This window comes from Fringilla coelebs (assembly GCF_963513975.1).
Source record: "Fringilla coelebs genome assembly, chromosome: 24".
NCBI classification, from domain to species: domain Eukaryota; kingdom Metazoa; phylum Chordata; class Aves; order Passeriformes; family Fringillidae; genus Fringilla; species Fringilla coelebs.
Window position 1 is genome coordinate 6,997,007 of NC_140050.1, and position 16,911 is coordinate 7,013,917.

At 60.4% G+C, this 16,911-nt stretch overlaps 2 protein-coding genes across 3 annotated transcripts; both read right to left on the bottom strand.

Moving 5' to 3' along the window:
- Window positions 1–1,631: 1,631 nt before the first annotated feature.
- DAPK3 (death associated protein kinase 3) lies at window positions 1,632–6,654 on the bottom strand. Of its 2 annotated transcripts, none has more exons than XM_084221054.1 (9): window positions 6,588–6,654; window positions 5,657–5,802; window positions 4,228–4,588; window positions 3,809–3,938; window positions 3,608–3,656; window positions 3,458–3,484; window positions 3,206–3,358; window positions 2,733–2,778; window positions 1,632–2,593 (listed from the first exon to the last, which is right to left on the bottom strand). In XM_084221054.1, exons 2-9 carry the CDS (start codon window positions 5,716–5,718, stop codon window positions 2,051–2,053), a joined length of 1,371 nt encoding a protein of 456 aa, XP_084077180.1. In that variant the 5' UTR covers window positions 5,719–5,802; window positions 6,588–6,654; the 3' UTR covers window positions 1,632–2,050. The 2 variants fall into 2 exon arrangements, with proteins under 2 accessions (XP_084077180.1, XP_084077181.1); XM_084221055.1 differs by having other exon boundaries at window positions 6,557–6,628.
- Window positions 6,655–6,933: 279 nt separating this feature from the next.
- On the bottom strand, window positions 6,934–15,919 carry EEF2 (eukaryotic translation elongation factor 2). The gene is made up of 15 exons (XM_084221091.1): window positions 15,833–15,919; window positions 15,019–15,233; window positions 14,114–14,295; window positions 13,806–14,017; window positions 12,971–13,149; window positions 12,595–12,700; window positions 12,210–12,323; window positions 11,921–12,059; window positions 11,103–11,298; window positions 10,710–10,968; window positions 10,390–10,497; window positions 9,957–10,310; window positions 9,102–9,284; window positions 8,200–8,332; window positions 6,934–7,488 (listed from the first exon to the last, which is right to left on the bottom strand). Exons 1-15 carry the CDS (start codon window positions 15,833–15,835, stop codon window positions 7,295–7,297), a joined length of 2,577 nt encoding a protein of 858 aa, XP_084077217.1. The 5' UTR covers window positions 15,836–15,919; the 3' UTR covers window positions 6,934–7,294.
- Window positions 15,920–16,911: the final 992 nt, after the last annotated feature.

Sequence of the window (16,911 nt, forward strand, 5' to 3'; positions counted from 1 at the left end):
AGGGGAGCCAGATCCATCTCCTTGTCCTCGTCCCACTCCGATGGTTTCCCAGTTGTGCTGGGCAGGGATGGCACGGCCAGAAAGCTCTGGGGACACCCAGCCCATTCTGATGGCACCTGTCCCCAGGCAGGAACACCCTGCTGTGACCTGTCACCCTGGCAGCACTGCCCAGGGCTCAGCTCTGCCAGGAACAGCAGATCCCAGGGGATGCAGCCCTGGGGGTTCCCTGTGCCTGCACGGGCTGGGTTAAGCCGTGCAAAAGCGTTTGGGGTTTGTGAAGACTTATAAGGGAAAAGCCCTCGCTCCCAGCTCCTGCCAAACTCTGGGAAGCAGAAATGGGAGCCTAAAAAAGGCATTTTGGTGTCTCTGTGCACAGAGGAGGAAACGTCACGGGGTGGTGGCAGCTCCAGCTGCTAAGAGGGGGCTGGAGCAGAACATCCCGGAAACGTCACAGCTCTGCAACCCTCTGGGGCAGCACAGCCCTTCCTGAGCTCCTACAGGCTTCAGCATTAGGAGACTCGTGAATCACACCCGAAATTCTGCTTTTTTAGAGCTATTTTGGTGTCATTTCATACATCCACGTGAGTGAGATTCCCCTGCTGCTCCGGGGCCGGGGTGAATGACCGGTGCCTTCCAAGAGCTTTTTGGGAGTGTGAAACCCAAACCCTGGGCAGGAAGAGAATCCAGGAAATGTTTCTCACTATGTGACCTTTGCCCGGCTTGGGAACAGCCGCGGCTATAGGATTTCCATACATCCTTTCACCCACTGCCTCTGCAGACAGAGCTGGGGCTGCACCAGATCCATCCTGAGCCCCCAGGTGTCCCCTGACTCACGTGGCCAGAGCCCGTGGCTGTGCTGGACGCTGGGACAGCCCCAGTCACGCCACCTCCCCTGGGAGCCAAGTGCCTTGGCAGCGAGCACCAGGGCAGATGAAATTATCACAGGCCCACGTGTCCCGTGCATGGGGGTGAAACCTACACCTGCTGGAACGTCAGCAGGGACAGGGACACGGGGCACAGCCCCTCGGCCCCCCTGATCCCCAGGGAGCCACAGGGGACACAAGAGCAACAAATAAATCCTAAATGGAGCAAATCCCCTGGGCCTGGAGCTGAGCTGGAGGTGAACCCACCCTGGCCAGCCAGGGGGACGCCTGCCGACCGCTGGCATTTGGCTGGTGATTCCCCCGGATCAAATTCTGCTGGGTCTTGGCTCCAGGGGGCCACAGGCAGTCGGAAAACCCGCGGTGCTCCCGGGGCAAACGTGCTCCCGGGGCAAACGTGCTCCCTGCTCTGGTGTTACCTGGAATGTGGCGCTTGGGACCTGGCTCCCCCTGTCCCCAGGGGTGAGGGATCTCAGGCAAGAGGAGCTGAGGGCTCCCCCAGCCTGGGAACACCCCACAAACCATCCCTAGACCTCCCTCCGTGCCCACAGTGAGCTCACCCACCAGCACTGGGTCTCATAAGGAAAAAAAAAACTTTTTTCCCCCCAAATTAAGGAAGTTGCTCTGGGATGGGAGCACAGTGGGGGAGTTGTCACCACAGGGCACATCCTTATGTCCCTCCCAAGCCCTGTCCCACCATGGCAGGAGCTGAGGCAGCCACCCCACTACACAGAAACCTTTATTCTGGGAAAAGGGGGAGCCAGGCCTGGGACAGGGGGACAAGGGGTGCAGCCCTCTGGGGGGAATGTGGGGTGCAGGGGCTTCTGGGGGGCTGCAGAGTGTGAGGCCACGCAGGGATCAGTCCTTGGTCCCAGCCCATGCGTGGCTGCTGCTGCAGCGCAGAGAGGAGCTCTGCCTCCCAACCCCCCCACGGGGCGCTGGGGCAGCTCAGGGACCCTGGTGACAGGGGGGGACAAACGTCCCGGGGAGCGCAGGGACACGAGCCAGGCAGGAGCTGCAGGCAGGAAGCCAAGCCCTGGGGTGGCACAGCCCCAGCCCCCCGAGGTGGGGGCTCCAGGGAGGCACAAGCCCCCCCTGCACACCGGCAGGGCCGGGGGCACTGCCCCGGGGCGAGCAGGGGAGCAGCGGAGCCCCCGGGGCCGGCCGGGCTAGCGGATGCTGCCGTCGCCCTCGCTGCTCTGCAGCTTCTCCCGCTCGATGGACCACACCAGCTCCTGCACAAACTTCATCTCCGAGGCCATCTGCTTGGTCAGGGCCTCGTAGTGGTTCTCCAGCTTGCGGTAGCGCCGCTTGAGCCCGTTGGCCGCCTGCACCACGCTCTTGGTCTCCTCCTGCGCCTGCTTCTTCAGCGCCTCCGTCTTCTGCAGCTCCTGCCGGATCTGCCGCAGGTCCTGGCTGATGCTCTCGTTCTCCTCTTTGTACCACGACTCCTTCTCCTCATAGATGGACAGCAGCGCCTCGATGTCCTCCTGGAAGGACTTCTTGTTCCTCTGCAGGTCTCGGAGGCTCTCCTCGGCCGCAGCCACCTCCTCCATGACCTTGGAGAAGCGCTCGAAGTTGATGTAGGTGTTGTTGGGGGGCATGCTGGAGTGGGATTTGATGGTGTACTCCTTCAGGCGCGTGGTCTTCAGCCGGCGCCGCTCGGGCTTCTTGCTGCTGTCCTCGTTGCGGACGTTCCTCCTCTTGATCACCTGTGGCAGGGACAGTTGTGGCTGCAGCACCCACCCGCAGGCAGTGACACCAAACCGGCCCCACAGGGCTGGGGGAGCAGCAGAGCCCCGGCCTCGAGGGCTCAGGCACCCAAAAAGTGCCGATTCTTTGACTTCTCACCTTAATCCAAGGGTGCTCCAGGCTCTGGGCGATGGTCATTCTCTTCCTGCAAACACAGCAAGGCTGGGATCAGGGCAGAGGCTCTGCTCCTCTTTCCCTGTTACAGCCCTGGAAAAGCAGCTTGGATGCTGGGAGTGCCTTTGGGGTCAGGCTGAGCCTTGCTGCACTCAGGGCCCCGCCCAGGCAGGAGCTGTATCCAGCCCCAACCCCTCAAACTGCTTCCCAAGAGAAACACAGGCAGAGGATCCTGTGGGAGCCTCCTGACCCCACTGCTCCTTCCCAAACCCTGAGCCCTGGGGGCCCAGCAAAACCCTCCCAAAGCCCAGTGGAGCTACTGCACCCTCAGGGGGATCTCAGCATTCACCCCACCCTGGCGCAGGCAGGAGAGAGGGAGCTGCCTGTGCACAGCAGGGTGGCCAGGGGGGACTGTCCCCTCTCCCAGAGACAGCCCCAGTTCTGCTCCTGTCCCTCACTTGGGGTCCTTGACGAGCAGGCGGCGGATGAAGTCCTTGGCCAGCTCGCTGGTGTTGCTGAAATATTCCTCATCGAAGTCGTAGTTGACAGCAGAGATGTTGGTCAGCGTCTCCTGCTTTGTCTCCCCCAGGAACGGGGAGGCTCCACTCAGCCTGAGGAGAGAGTGGGTTGGGACACCCCAACAAGGCTCCAGCCCGAGCTGGGGGGCTCATCCTGCAGCCCTGTCCCCTCCGGAGCTCCCTTATACTCACAGGATGTAGGTGATGACCCCGATGCTCCTGGAAGAGAGAGGGAGAGGAGGCTGGAGTCACACGGAGCTTTTGGCACGAGGGGAGATCCACCAGCTCGAGGGGATTGGCTGCTGGAGCCGTGGGAAGGGGCTCGGGAGGGGAATCACTCACCACATGTCGGCCTCCAGCCCCAGGGGCTCGTAGTTCACAATTTCTGGGGCTTTAGGAAGAAAGGGGAGAAAATGGATTTATTGTGGGGGAAGGAAGCCTGGCCCCATGGACACATCCTGGCAGCAGCACCAGAGTGCTGGGTGTCCCTCCAGGATTAATGCAAAGCTTTCAGTACCCCGAGGAGCCCCCAGGAATGCTCACCTACAAACTCTGGGGTCCCAAAGATATTCTTGAACTCATTCCCAGCTTCGATCTTGTGGGCGATCCCGAAGTCGATGAGTTTGATGCGAGGGTTTGGCACGTTCTTGTCCAGCAGCATGATGTTCTCTGGCTGTGGGGGAAGAGGAGCTGCGTCTGTCCCTACACACCAGCCTGGGGGAACTGCCCTGAGCTCCTCATTGCAGAGGAGAGGACGAGTGCCTCAAGCTGGGAGAAATCCCAAGCACAGCCCCACTGCTCTGCAGGAGTGCACTGACCCCACTCCTCAGCACTGATTTCCAGACCCCACCTGGGAGTTATCCCTGCTCCCAGAGCTGAACACGGGGTGTCTGCAGCTCCCAGAGCTCACCTGGGGGCTCATCCCTGCTCCTGAGGGGGTGTCTGCAGCCCCCAGAGCTCACCTTCAAGTCGAAGTGTGCGATGCGCTTGGAGTGCAGGTAGTGCACCCCGTCCAGGATCTGCTTGAGGAACTGCGTGGCCTCCTCCTCCGTCAGGGATTCCTTCTCGGCCAGGAAGTCGAAGAGCTCCCCTCCGGACACCAGCTCCAGGATGAGCACCACGTCGGTCTTGTTCTCGAAGATGTCGTGCAGGGTGATGATGTTGGGGTGCTGGATCTCGCGCAGGATGTCCACCTCGCGCTCGATCTCCTCGCGGCTCACGCCCCTGCGGCTGGACGACAGCCGCCGCTTCTTGATGAACTTGGCCGCGTACTCCAGCCCCGTCTTCCTCTCCCGGCACTTCCTGACGATGGCGAACTGCCCGCTGCGGGGGGAGGGAGGAGAGCGTGTCCTGCCTGGAAGCAGCTCCAGGATGGGCACGGCAGGATGAGGTTTTCCCCCAGGAGTGCCACCAGCTGGGATCTGGGGATGCCGGCCCGCTCCTGGGCTTTGGCAAAGGGTGGAGGGAGGAAATTCCTGCCAGGAATGTGGCAGCTGCCAATCCTCCCTGGGCTGTCCAGGTGCTGCTGTGATCACCCAAGGTGGGAGATGCCCCCATCAGCCCTCCCCTCCCAGGCAGGACCCCCAGGAGCAAATCCCAGAGCCCAGTGGTCCCGGGAGACCCCAAAGCCCTGACGGAGAAGGCAGGCAGAGGGGCAATGCCTGAAATCAGTGACTGCACCTGGACCTGAGGCTCCTTTACATCTTTATGCATCCCTGAATCATGGCCAGGGAGACTCCTTTATACCTTTATACATCCCTGAATCATGGCCAGGGAGACTCCTTTATACAGCCCTGGATCATGGCCAGGTACATGCACAGCCCTGGGGGGCAGAGTGGGGTCCAGCCATGGCCACCACATCCCTCCCCATGGCTCACAAACAACCGCAGCCACAGAGAGCCACAAAGAACCTGCAGCAACTCCTGGAGGTTCCTCTGCTTTGGAAAAAACCCACTTAAGTGACCCAAAATGTCTTTGCTGCCCAAGTGCCCGAGGAGGGGCCACGGCGTGGGGCTGGCACGGCCGAGGCAGCCCTGGAGGATCCCGAGGCGGCTCCCCCAGCACCGCCTCTGCATCCCGGCTGATTAAATCCCATCTGCGGGCTCTGAGTCACCCTGGATCCCTCCCACAGGCGCCGGGCCAGGAGCAGCCACCGAAGACGGCCGGAAGCCGCCAGCCCCGGACGGGAGCTCCACCGGGAGCAACGTTAATTAACGCTTTAAAAAAAATCTCTATCTGACAGAGATGCCTGACTCTGCACAGCCCTGGCCCCGCTGCCTACAGAGGGGGCACAGGGACACCGCGGGGGATCCGGCAGCCGCATCCAGGGAAGCTCCTGGCAGGGGCACAGCCATGGAAGCCTCCCCGAGAACGCAGCTGGATGTCCCTCACCTGCCCAGCTCCTCCCCCATCTCATAGAAGTCCTCCACGCTCTCCTGGCGGAAGGTGGACATGGCTGCGGGGCCCTCTGGAGCGGGAGCCGCCCCGCTGCTGCCAGTGCTGGATGTCAGGAGCGGGGAGCAGCCGGAGATCAGCACCTGTGGCAGCGGGAAAAGGGGGGCTGTGTCCCGGGAGCTCACACCAGCACCCAGCACAGGATCCCCGAGTCCCCGGGGGATGCTCAGCCCCGGGCCGGGCGGTGCCGGGCGGCCGAGCCACGGGCTAGTCCCGGGGATGCCCCCCGGTCTCACCACACCCCAAAACCCAGGGGACAGAGAAGGGAAGGGGGCCACAGCCTTTCCCTGCCCCACAGGCCCCACACCCGCTGTCCACCCGGTCCTCCTCATCCCTTTCCTGGCCCACTTCCCCTCCTCTCCCAACCCTCCACTGACCCTCTCTGCCCCACAGCCCCCCTCCAACCCCCACACGCACTCAGCTCCCAATCCCTGCGCCTCCCTTTCCTGCCCCACAGCCCCTCCCCAATTCCCCAGAGCCCCTCTCACACCCACAGCCCCCCACTCCCTCCCCATCCTAATCCCTACCCCTCCCTTTCCAACCCCACGGCCCCTCCTAATCCCGCTCCCACACTGCCCCTCCCTATCCCACAGGCCCCCCAATCCCGACCCACCCCAATCCCGACCCACCGCACCTCCCAGCCCCACAGGCCCCACACCCACAGCCCCCCCCATTCCTCCCTTTCCTTCCCCACCCCACCCCACAGGCCTCAACCCCTACACACCGCTCCCCGCGCCATCCCTCCCTCCCCACCCTACGCAGCCTCCCTCCATCACCCCTCTCCCACCCGCACAGCCCCTCACGTCCCCTCCCGACCCCAGATCGCCCCTCACGGACCCTTCATTAGCACCGGTCCCCCCTTCCCAACCTGGGCCGCCGCCGCCCGCGTCGCCGCCGCCACATTCCAGCACAGCAGGCCCCGCCCCCTCCCACACAAACCGCGCCCACCCTCCGCATGAAGCCCCGCCCACGCCGCAGCATCCTCACGCGAACAAGCCCCGCCCACCCTCTGACAGAGGCCCCGCCCCGCCGCTCGCAATGGGCGGGGCCGAGAGCAGCACCACCCCTCCACCCCCAGCAGAGGGCGCCACCACGACCCTTAAATACACCCCAAAAATTCACTTTTCGTCACCATTTATCCAATTTTATTAATTCCAGTGGCACTAATACAGGCGGCGATGGGCACGACGGACAGTCACGCTGCAGATAAGGCATCCTCACCCCCTCTCTCTTTCCCCCCATTTTCCTTGTCCTCTTTAAGCACGCCCCCACTCCCTTCCAGGCCATTCTGCAGCAGTATTTTTTTTTTTTTTGAGTCAAATAAATACAGAATTGGGCAGATCTAGTGGAAATGTTTTAGTTACAATGGCAAAGATGAGTCATGTGCAACACAGAAACCTATAAGGCTTTTTTTTTTCTCTTTTTGTTTGTTTTCCTCATTTGAAGTTCTCAAAATCGCTATGAAACCCATTGAATTAACAAGATGGTGGTCACAGGCATCTAGCCCCTGGCGGCATGGGTGATAACGCTAATTAATTAAATTTTTCCTGCTCTCCCAGAGTTCCATGAGTGTCATTAGAGTTTGTCCAGGAAGTTGTCGAGGGCAGGGATTCCTTCCTTCAGCCCTTTGCGTTTGCGGGTCTCGGCCACCACCTGGCACGGCCGGCTGGCACTGTCGAAGGGGTCCCCGGGCAGGATCTGCCAGTGGTCAAAGACACACTGGGGGAAGGCCTGGCCACCCGTGTTGGACCTCAAATCTGCTGTGAAACCTGCGAGGGACAGGAGAAAAGGTGAGTTGGAACAGGAGTGGTTGTAGTTCTCTGTTGCATCCATGGAGAGAGCAGAGGAAGCCAGAGCAGCTCTCCAAAGCTCCTGAGATCCCACCAATGTGAGGTGGGAATAGAAAAAAGGCTCCAGGAAGAACTTAGAAGCCCTTCCAATGCCTAAAACTGGACAGGGACTTTGGACAAACTTATGGAAGGACAGGACACAGGGAATGGCTTTCCACTGCCAGTGGGCAGGGATAGATGGGATACTGGGGAGGAATTGCTGGTTGGGAGGGTGGGGAGGGGCTGGGATGGAATTCCCAGATCAGCTGGGGCTGCCCCTGGATCCCTAGAAAAGGCCAGGGATAGTGGCAGGTATCCCTGCCCAGACCCTGAAATGTCCCTTCCAACCCAAAACGTTCTGTAACCTTGGTCTCTTTCCCCCCAGCAACAAGTGACAGGATGAGAGCAAACACCCCTAAGCTGTACCAAGGGAGGGCTGGAGATTTCTAGGAAAACTTTTTCCCCAGAAGGATGGTCAAGCCCTGGCACGGCTGCCCAGGGCAGTGCTGGAGTCCCCAGCCCTTGGGGGCTTTCAAAGCTGTGTGGATATGGCACTTGGGGACATGGCTCAGTGCTGGGTCACAGCCCAACTCAAGGATCTCTCGAGGCCCTTCCCAAGGCTCTCCCTCCCAGGACGGCTCCAGGACTCACCGAAGGACTCGTTGACAGGCAGGTAGGCCTTGACCACGAACATGGGGGTCCCGGCCACCTGGGTCTCCTCAAACACGTGGCCACGCTTCCTGTTCAGCACCCCGTAGATGCCTCCCACCACCTGCTCCGGGCACTGCAGGAGAGACTGGAGTCAGGACTGCACCCAGCTGCTGTCCCCCCTTCCCTGAGGGCTAGCAGGGGCTGTGTTGCGTTGTGATTTCAGGGTTTACCTCAGAACCTGGGTCCCTCCCTTGAAGATTCCCTCCCAGGTGTGTCAGTCACCTCTCCCTTCCTCCCTCCCCCACCCTGACCCTGCTGAGTGCCGTCTGTCAATCCTGGCATTCCAGAAGTGATTGGCAGATTCAAAGGATGCATTCTACCCCCGGGGGCACTGAGCCATCCAGGTGTCCTTTGTCCCTTGAGACCTCCCCTCCTGTGCCTGGCTGGTGGCTCCCTGCCCCTTCCCTGCCCCTCTCCCAGGGTTAAAGGAGCAGCTCCACGGGGTCAGGAGTTCTGCTGGAGCTGCTGTGGGTTCAGAGGGCTGTGGGCCAGAATAAAGCTCTGGATCCAAACCCTCCAGCAGAACCCACTCCTTTCCTTCCCCATCACCTTAAAGCTTCTCCAGCAGAGAGAAACCCAAGGAGCAGACCCTGATACAGGAGGAAGCTCCATCCCACCACCCCCAGAGCTCCTGCATGCCTCTGGACTTGCCTCCACACACCCAGCTGCAGCACCCAGCCGGCCAAAAGTGTCTCTGGGGTGAAACACCACACACCCATGGCCAAAAGTGTCCCTGGGGTGAAACACCACAGTTTCCGATATTGGGTTCAGCACCAAGGGCCAGACAAGCTCAGGCACGTCCCGTCTGCAATCCTGGTAGATTTTCCAATGGGGCTGCTCACCTGGATCTCCACCAGGTAGATGGGCTCCATGAGGCGTGGCTGGGCTGTGAGCACGCAGGCGTAGAGGCAGCGCCGGGCCGTGGGGATGATCTGGCCGCCGCCGCGGTGGATGGCGTCGGCGTGCAGGGTCACGTCGTGCACGTCGAAACGCACGGCGCGCATGTTCTCCTCGCACAGCACCCCCTGCCAGGGCACAACGGGGGCACACGTCACCACCACAGGGCACAGCCACATGGGGTGCTGCTCCCTCGGCTCACAGGAGCTCTGTGGAAGCAGCTCCTTGAGCAGTGAGCCCACCCAGGAGCCGCTCGACATCCTTGCTGAGGGATGAACCTTCAAACCTACCAAGGGAGGTCTTTCCCAACCTAGGGGGTCTGTGGGGCACCAGCTCCCAGCCCTGTGCCACCACTGCAGCATCCTCGTGATCAGCTCTGAGGTTCAAGCCACAAGAGCTGTCACACATTTACGGTGCTGAAACACAAGTATTTGGCCATGGGAAATTTTTTTTTTTTTGGTCTCAGTAATGTCACAGAAGTTGCTGGCTTGGAACCTCCCTCAGACTGAAAGTGAATGGTGTACAGGAAAATGAATCCTTCCTGCTGCTGTTCCCAGTCTGTCAATTTACCCTGCAGTCCTCTCCTGTCTAATCCTGACAATTGCTAGATAAGGCCAGATCCCTGCCAAGACCCTCAGAGCACCTTTCTGGGTGCTCTGGTGCTTTCCTCCTGAAGCCAGTTATGTTATCCACCAGACTGTCCAGATATTACATTTTTCTCTACGAGAAACATTAAAAAAATAAGGATGTGCAGAACCACAGATGCCACCCAGACCAAGAACCAAGACAGCACCCCTCACCTCCTTGGTGGCCCACTGGAAGCCGGCCACCACGCTGTCCTTGATCTCGTTGAGGTACTGCACTCCCTTGGTGATGTCGGTGAGGATGTTGGGGCCGGTGCCGTCGGGCCCGAAGCACCAGATCTTCCTGGCCTCGGTGACGTCCCACTCGTACTTCTCGGCCAGGTACCGCGCCCGCTGCTTCAGCTCCTGCCGGGCCGACACCTCGCCCTTGTCGATGTCCTCGGCCAGCCCGTCGGGGAAGGGCCGTGCCTTCATGTACAGCCGGTTGTGTTTGTTGGGGGACTTGGAAAGGCACATCACGTTGGACTCCTCGCTGACCGTCTCGCGGTAGGACACCACGGGATCCGATTTCTGCGGGGACACGGAGGGTGTGAGGCACCGGAGCCGGACAAACCTCACCCCGAGCTCAGCCAGCACTCAGCCTCTCTACCTTAATGGGGATGCAGGCGTGGTCCTCCTCCAGGTCCTTCAGGCAGATCTCCAGGTGCAGTTCCCCGGCGCCAGCGATGATGTGCTCCCCAGACTCCTCGATGATGCACTGGGAACACCAGGAGAAGCTTCAGAACCACAGCCACAAACACCAGCAATTCTCTATGTGCTTTTTGTGTCTGAGCCACAAAGAGACTTCTAGATGTTCTCCCCACTGATCTGGGAGTGTCACAGCACCAAGCCAGGGACCAGCACTCAACTCAATACTTTCCCAGGACTGGAGGCAGCATCCCTGGATCCACTCCTGCACCATGCACTCACCTGCACCATGGGGTCAGACTTGGCCAGGCGCTTCAGCCCCTCCACCAGCTTGGGCAGGTCGGCCGGGTTCTTGGCCTCCACGGCCACACGCACCACGGGGCTGACGCTGAACTTCATCACCCTCATGTTGTGGGCGTGCTCGAAGGTGGTGATGGTTCCAGTCTTCACAAGGAACTGGTCCACACCAACCAGCCCCACGATGTTTCCACAAGGCACGTCCTCGATGGGCTCCACGTAGCGGCCCATCATGAGGATGGTCCTAAAGGGAAAGTTGGGTTAGTGACGTTGGCAAGGGGAGGAGATCCCACTCAGCCCATAACCAAGCACCCTGACAGGCCTCAGAAGAGACCTGAGACAGCACCAGAACCCCTCAACGCCCCAGCCAGGACACACCTTTGAATTGGCTTCAGGTACAGGTCCTCCTTCTTGCCAGGGGTGTAGTTTGGTCCCATGATTCTGACTTTCAAGCCAGTTGAGACGAGACCAGAGAAGACACGGCCAAAAGCGTAGAAACGTCCCTTGTCAGAGGTTGGCACCATTTTGGAGATGTACATCATCAGGGGGCCTTTGGGGTCACAGTTCTTAATGCCTGGGAGGGGGAGAGAGACCAGCTTAGCCCAGTTATTGATGTATCTGGCACCCAAGCCCAAAACCCCAACTCAAGACCTACACCCACGGTCCCAGCACAAGGGCTTTTGTCTGGACAAGAGGAAATGGAGAATGGCTTCCCACTACCAGAGGCAAGAGATAGATGGAATATTGGGAAGGGACTGTTCCCTGGGAGGGAGGTGAGGCCCTGGCACAGGGTGCCCAGAGCAGCTGTGGCTGCTCCTGGATCCCTGGAAGTGTCCAAGGCCAGGTTGGATGGGGCTTGGAGCAGCCTGGGACAGTGTAAGGTGTCCCTGCCCACGGCAGGAGATGGGGCTGACCTCCAAGATCTCTTCCAACCAAATCTGAGAATCCATGGAAGACCACATCACCAAGCAATGTCTTCAACAAATCTAGGCTCAGACGGACCCTCTGGCTATTTTGAGATTACTCAGTCAGCTTAGTGCTCCAAAACAGAGCTGTGAGCCACTAAAACTGTTTGACCCATGCTAGAAAATATACAGACTCAACCCCAGACACTCCTGAGCTGTGCATGTAGAGAACAAAGTGGTTACAGGCGTGCTGGAGCTGAGGCCTGGCAGCAAAGCAGCAGCTCGTCCTACCTATGGCAGCCTCATCGTCAGGGGGGCCCTCGTAGAGCAGCTCGCAGCGATACTTCTGGGCTGTGACGGGGGAAGGCAGGTGGATGGTGATCATCTGCAGCAGGGCATCTCCAGCTGGCAGCCACCGCCTCATCACGGCCTGGGCAGAGCAGCAGGACCCAGTCAGAGTGTTCCCAACAGGGTTTCACCTCTTTCCCCACCTCCCAATCTCCTAAGTAGGATGATGTTGACACAGCTGGATCAGCACAACTGCTCAGCTGCTCCTCAGAGGACTCAAGACCAGCCTCACCTTCAGCAGGGGTTTGCCCTCCTTGTCCTTGTCCTCACTGTCCAGCTTGATGTCCAGTTTCTCAATCAGTTTAGCAGCCTCTTCTTTCTTGAAGTTCATGATTGCATCGAAAACCTGTGACAAGAGCAGCCATTGCAGCGCTGTCGTGACCCAGTTTGGAGCAGCTGCACCACTGCTCCTGCAGAGAATTCCTGCTCCTCCTCAGCACCCAGCCTCCCCCCAGGAGACACAGCCCATGTGCCCTCAGAGTAACCAGGTGTGTCAGACAGCTGAATTTCTTCAATCAAACAAGTCAGGTCAAAGTGAAGAAATTTTCCATCATCACGCACGGAACAGAAGCGCAGAGTGGGAGGCGCCGGCCAAGGAGGAACCCTGAGGAACTCACCTTGAAGATGGGGTCAAGGATGAGCTGGCAGAAGGTCCTGGGCAGTTTCTTTCCATCAGGGCTGGTGGCAGATTTGCTGAACTTGCCAGTAGCAGGGTCAAAGTATCTGCAGAGAGAAGGAAATCAGACAAATTGCTCAGGTGAGCTACGGACACACAGCTTGTTCTGCCTGCTCAGGGCAGGGCCAAGGGCTACTAGGAAGAGCCATTTCCTGCTTTCCCCCTCCTTCAGCTTTCCAGCACTCACCAAAATGCAATTAACTCCTGTTAAATCAGGCACAACCACCCCCATGCCCCCCTTACCCATCCTCTGCAGTGTCAGGCTGCAGCCACGCAGAGCTGATCTAGAATTCCAATCTCCACCATTCCCTCCTCACCTGTCTCCCCACAGCTTCTTCATCATGTCCTCGACTTTCTTGGCACGCTCGGCTGGGCTGAGCTGGGCATCTCCCTTGGCAGCAAACTTTGCCACGTACATCTCAGCAAACTGCTTCAGGGTGAAGGCCCAGCCGTGCAGGCCCGAGCCAAAGCCCACGGTCCCGAGCACCGGGTCAATCTGAGAGGGAACAGCAGAGCTGGGTCAGGGGAGCAGCCTCAGCCCACCCCATCCCAAAAACACTCCAGTACAAAACGGGCCTGAAGATTCTGAAGTAGTTCTGTCCAACTCGGAGGTCTGGGATGGGCACCATCTTAGCTCTGCACCACAGAACTGGGCTGGTTTTCCTCCACTCCCACCAGGTGTGTGCTCAGGTTCACGTGCAGGTAGGAATCCCATCCTTCCCAGGAGGATCAGGAAGGCATGGACACCTCCATCTTCTCCTCAGAACCTGACACCCTTACTTCCTTCCCAGGAACGGAGCAGCAGAGCAGGTGGCAAGGCAAGACCATCCCATTGCACCCCTGCCATGAGCAGGGACACCTTCCACAACCCACCCCAGGGTGCTCCAAGCCCCATCCAGCCTGCCCTTGGACACTTTCAGGGACTGGGCAGCCACAGCTGCTCTGGGCAACAATCCCAGCCTTTATTTGCTGAGGCCTTGAACAGGAAATTTGGGAGGGGAGCCAGCAAGAGCCCCAAGCCATCCCAAGCCTGGGAGTTCAGGCACCCTCACGATCCCCCATCCTCCACGTGGGACAGGGAATTCTCCCTGAGGAGGGAGCCGCTCCCTCTCCCCAAAGTGGCTCCATCCCAGCGCTCAGAGCCTCTCTCACCATGATGTTGCCCATGGGGCCGCTCTCTCCCTCTCCGTAGGTGGAGATGATGACGTTGACGTTCTCCACGATGCGCTGGAAGGTCTGGTACAGCTCCTCTGGCTCCAGCTGCAGCTCCAGCAGCGCTCGGTCCATCTTGTTCATCATCAGCACGGGCTTGATCCTCTCGGCAATGGCCTGACGCAGCACGGTCTCTGTCTGCACACACACGCCTGCCAAACACACCAGCAGTTAGGAATGAGCCATCCCCAGCTCCAAATCCCATCTCCAAATCCCCCACAATGCTCCCCAGCTGCACAAAACCTCACCAGAGACACAGTCCACGACGACCAGGGCACCGTCAGTGACTCGCAGAGCTGCAGTGACCTCTGAGGAGAAGTCCACATGCCCAGGGGAGTCAATGAGGTTGATCAAGAAACCAGAACCATCCTTGCTCTGCTTGATGAAGGCCAGGTCGTTCTCAGAGAGCTCATAAAACAGAGAAATGGCTCTGAAAGAAAAAGAAACTATTAGAATTAGGATCTGTGTTGTTCTTCCCTAAAGTTTAGAAATGTTTTGCTCCACACAAACAGCTGCCGCCACTGGAGGTGGCACCCAGTGCTCTGCTCTGGGTTAGAGCTGGTGACCTTGGAGATGTTTTCCAGCCTAAGTGCTGGGCTCCAGGATTTCCAGGAGTGCATTCAGGGAGGTCAATGTGTGAGATAACAGGAGCACAGGCTCCAACCTGTCCTTCCTAAACCATAACATCCTCCAAAATCCCAATCTCCTCCAACTCCCTGCAGTTCGTCAGCACCATAAAGGGTTCCATCCCTAAATAATGGATTTAATCTTTTCTTACTAATCCAAACCATATTCTCCACTCCTTTTCCTGCCCCTTTAGAGTCCTCACACTCCCTATACCAGCACACCAACCAGGAACATCCCCAGAGATGCTGCCAAGGGTCTCCACACCACATCCACAGGACATCCAACAATCCTGGTGCTGAGCTGGGAAGATGAAGCTCCTGCTTCCCCAGTGCCCAGCCAAGAACTGCTCAATGACTGAGCACAAGCCAATCAACGCTTGCTCCATAGTTCAACACCCTCAGGAGCACGGGACGAGCTTCTAGACTAGACCAAAGCCCAACAGCATTGTCTTCCGCCTCCTGGAGGAGCCCACACCCCCCAGAGCCCAGCGCAGGGAGCAGCAGGAGCCGGAGGGGAGGGCACTCACGTGGATTTGATGGTGATGCACCGCTCCTGCTCGTCCTTGCGGGTGTCGGTGAAGCGGGTCTCGCCGGCCCGCGCCGAGGCGATGATCCCGGCCTTGCACACCAGGGAATCCGTCAGCGTGGACTTGCCGTGGTCCACGTGGGCAATCACGGACATGTTCCTGATGTTGGCCTTTTTGTCCATGATGGCCCGTATCTGGTCTACTGTGAAGTTCACCTTGAGGGACGGGAAAAGGGGGACTCAGCGTGTACAAAAACAGATTCCAAAGAAGCCGAATCTCCCATAAATACCTGCTATAATCATGGTGACACCACCTCTGCCTGGCTGACAGCACAGCCCGCAGCACGGCCACCGCAGCGGGGCTGCAGCACCAACCCCTCCCTGCCCAGTGTCACTCAAGCCACGGTGGCAGCGGGCGCAGGGCGCAAATCGCCCCCAAAACCGAGCCCGGGCTGGTGCCGGTGACAGCCCAGACCGCAGCGTTACATAAGGCACGACCGGCACCGCAGCGCCCCGTCCCCGGCGCCACCAGCGCGCTGCCACATCAGCGCGGCCGCTCCCGAGCCCCGCGAGGCAACGGCAGCCCCGGCACCGACACCGGCGGCTCCTGCCAGCCCCGGGGGTGTCACGGCCGCCCGGACGGGCCCCCTCTCACCGCCCCACCCTCTCCCCGCAGCCGCGGCCCAGCCCGGCGGCACAGGCCGCAGCCGCCGCCGTGTGACCCGCGGCGCTCGCGGAAGCGCCATCCCCGGCGATACGGGAAGCGCGACGGCCGCTCATCCCGCCGGGAGCTGCGGAGGGCGGCGGGAGCTCACCATGGTGGCGGATGGCGGCGGATGCTGCGGGGCGGGGGGGTCACGGCAATGGCGGCGGCTCGGCCCTGTCTCGCTGGCGAGCGCAGAGCGGGCGGAAGAGAACGCTGACGTCAGCCGGTGCCCTCTTATAGGGCGGCGCCGCCGAGGGGCGGGGCCTGCGCAGAGCGCGTGCGCGGCCGCGCCGCTCTATCCCGCGGACTCTATGGTCGGGCGGCTGTTCCGCCTCACCGGCACCACGTGGGTGTCACCGCGGCTGCACCGGGACTGCAGCGAGGCGACACCGCGGGAACAGCGACCGGCAGCAACAGCCCCGCCCCGCCCGGGCTGCAGGGGGTTGAAAGTCACACCGGCAGCGGGAGGGGCGAAGAACCGGCCCGGGGCACGGCGCTCGGTGAGGCCACCCTCAGAGCGGTATCACCGAGCGGCAGCCGAGCACGGGGGCTCGGCCACTAGGAGAAGGCGGTAGGGCCGAGCCCGGTGATAGGCAGCGGCCCCGGGCACCGGTGGGTCCGGACCGCCCCGCCCCGGACCCGCAGGGTGCCCGCAGTGCGCATGCTCCGGGCGGGCCGGCGCTGCAGCGCCCCCTGCGGGCGGGGAGGAGCGCGGGGGCAGCACCGGCCGGGGCGCCCCGCCGGGCCCGGGGTCACCGGGCTGGCCCCGAGCTCAGGGCCCGGGCTCCGAGCCGTCCCTGTGCGCTCTCATCCGCCTTAGAGCCCGCAGGAGTCACAGGGTGAATGGTTTGGGTCAGAAGGGACATGGAGGAACATCCAGTGCCATGGCAGGGACGCCTGCCACCATCCCGGGCTGCTCCAGCCGGGCCTTGGGCACTGCCAGGGATCCAGGGGCAGCCACAGCTGCTCTGGGAATCCCATCCCACCCTCCCAGCCAGGAATTCCATCCCAAAATCCCAGCCAGCCCTGCCCTCTGGCAGTGGAAGCCGTTCCCTCTGCCCTGTCTCTCTGTCCCTTTCTCTGTGGGGTCCCTTCAGGTCTTGGAGGCCACAATGAGCTCACCCCAAAGCTGCTCCTCTCCAGGCTGGGCAGTCCCAATTCTGTCTCTGCAAATTCCCAAATTCCCAG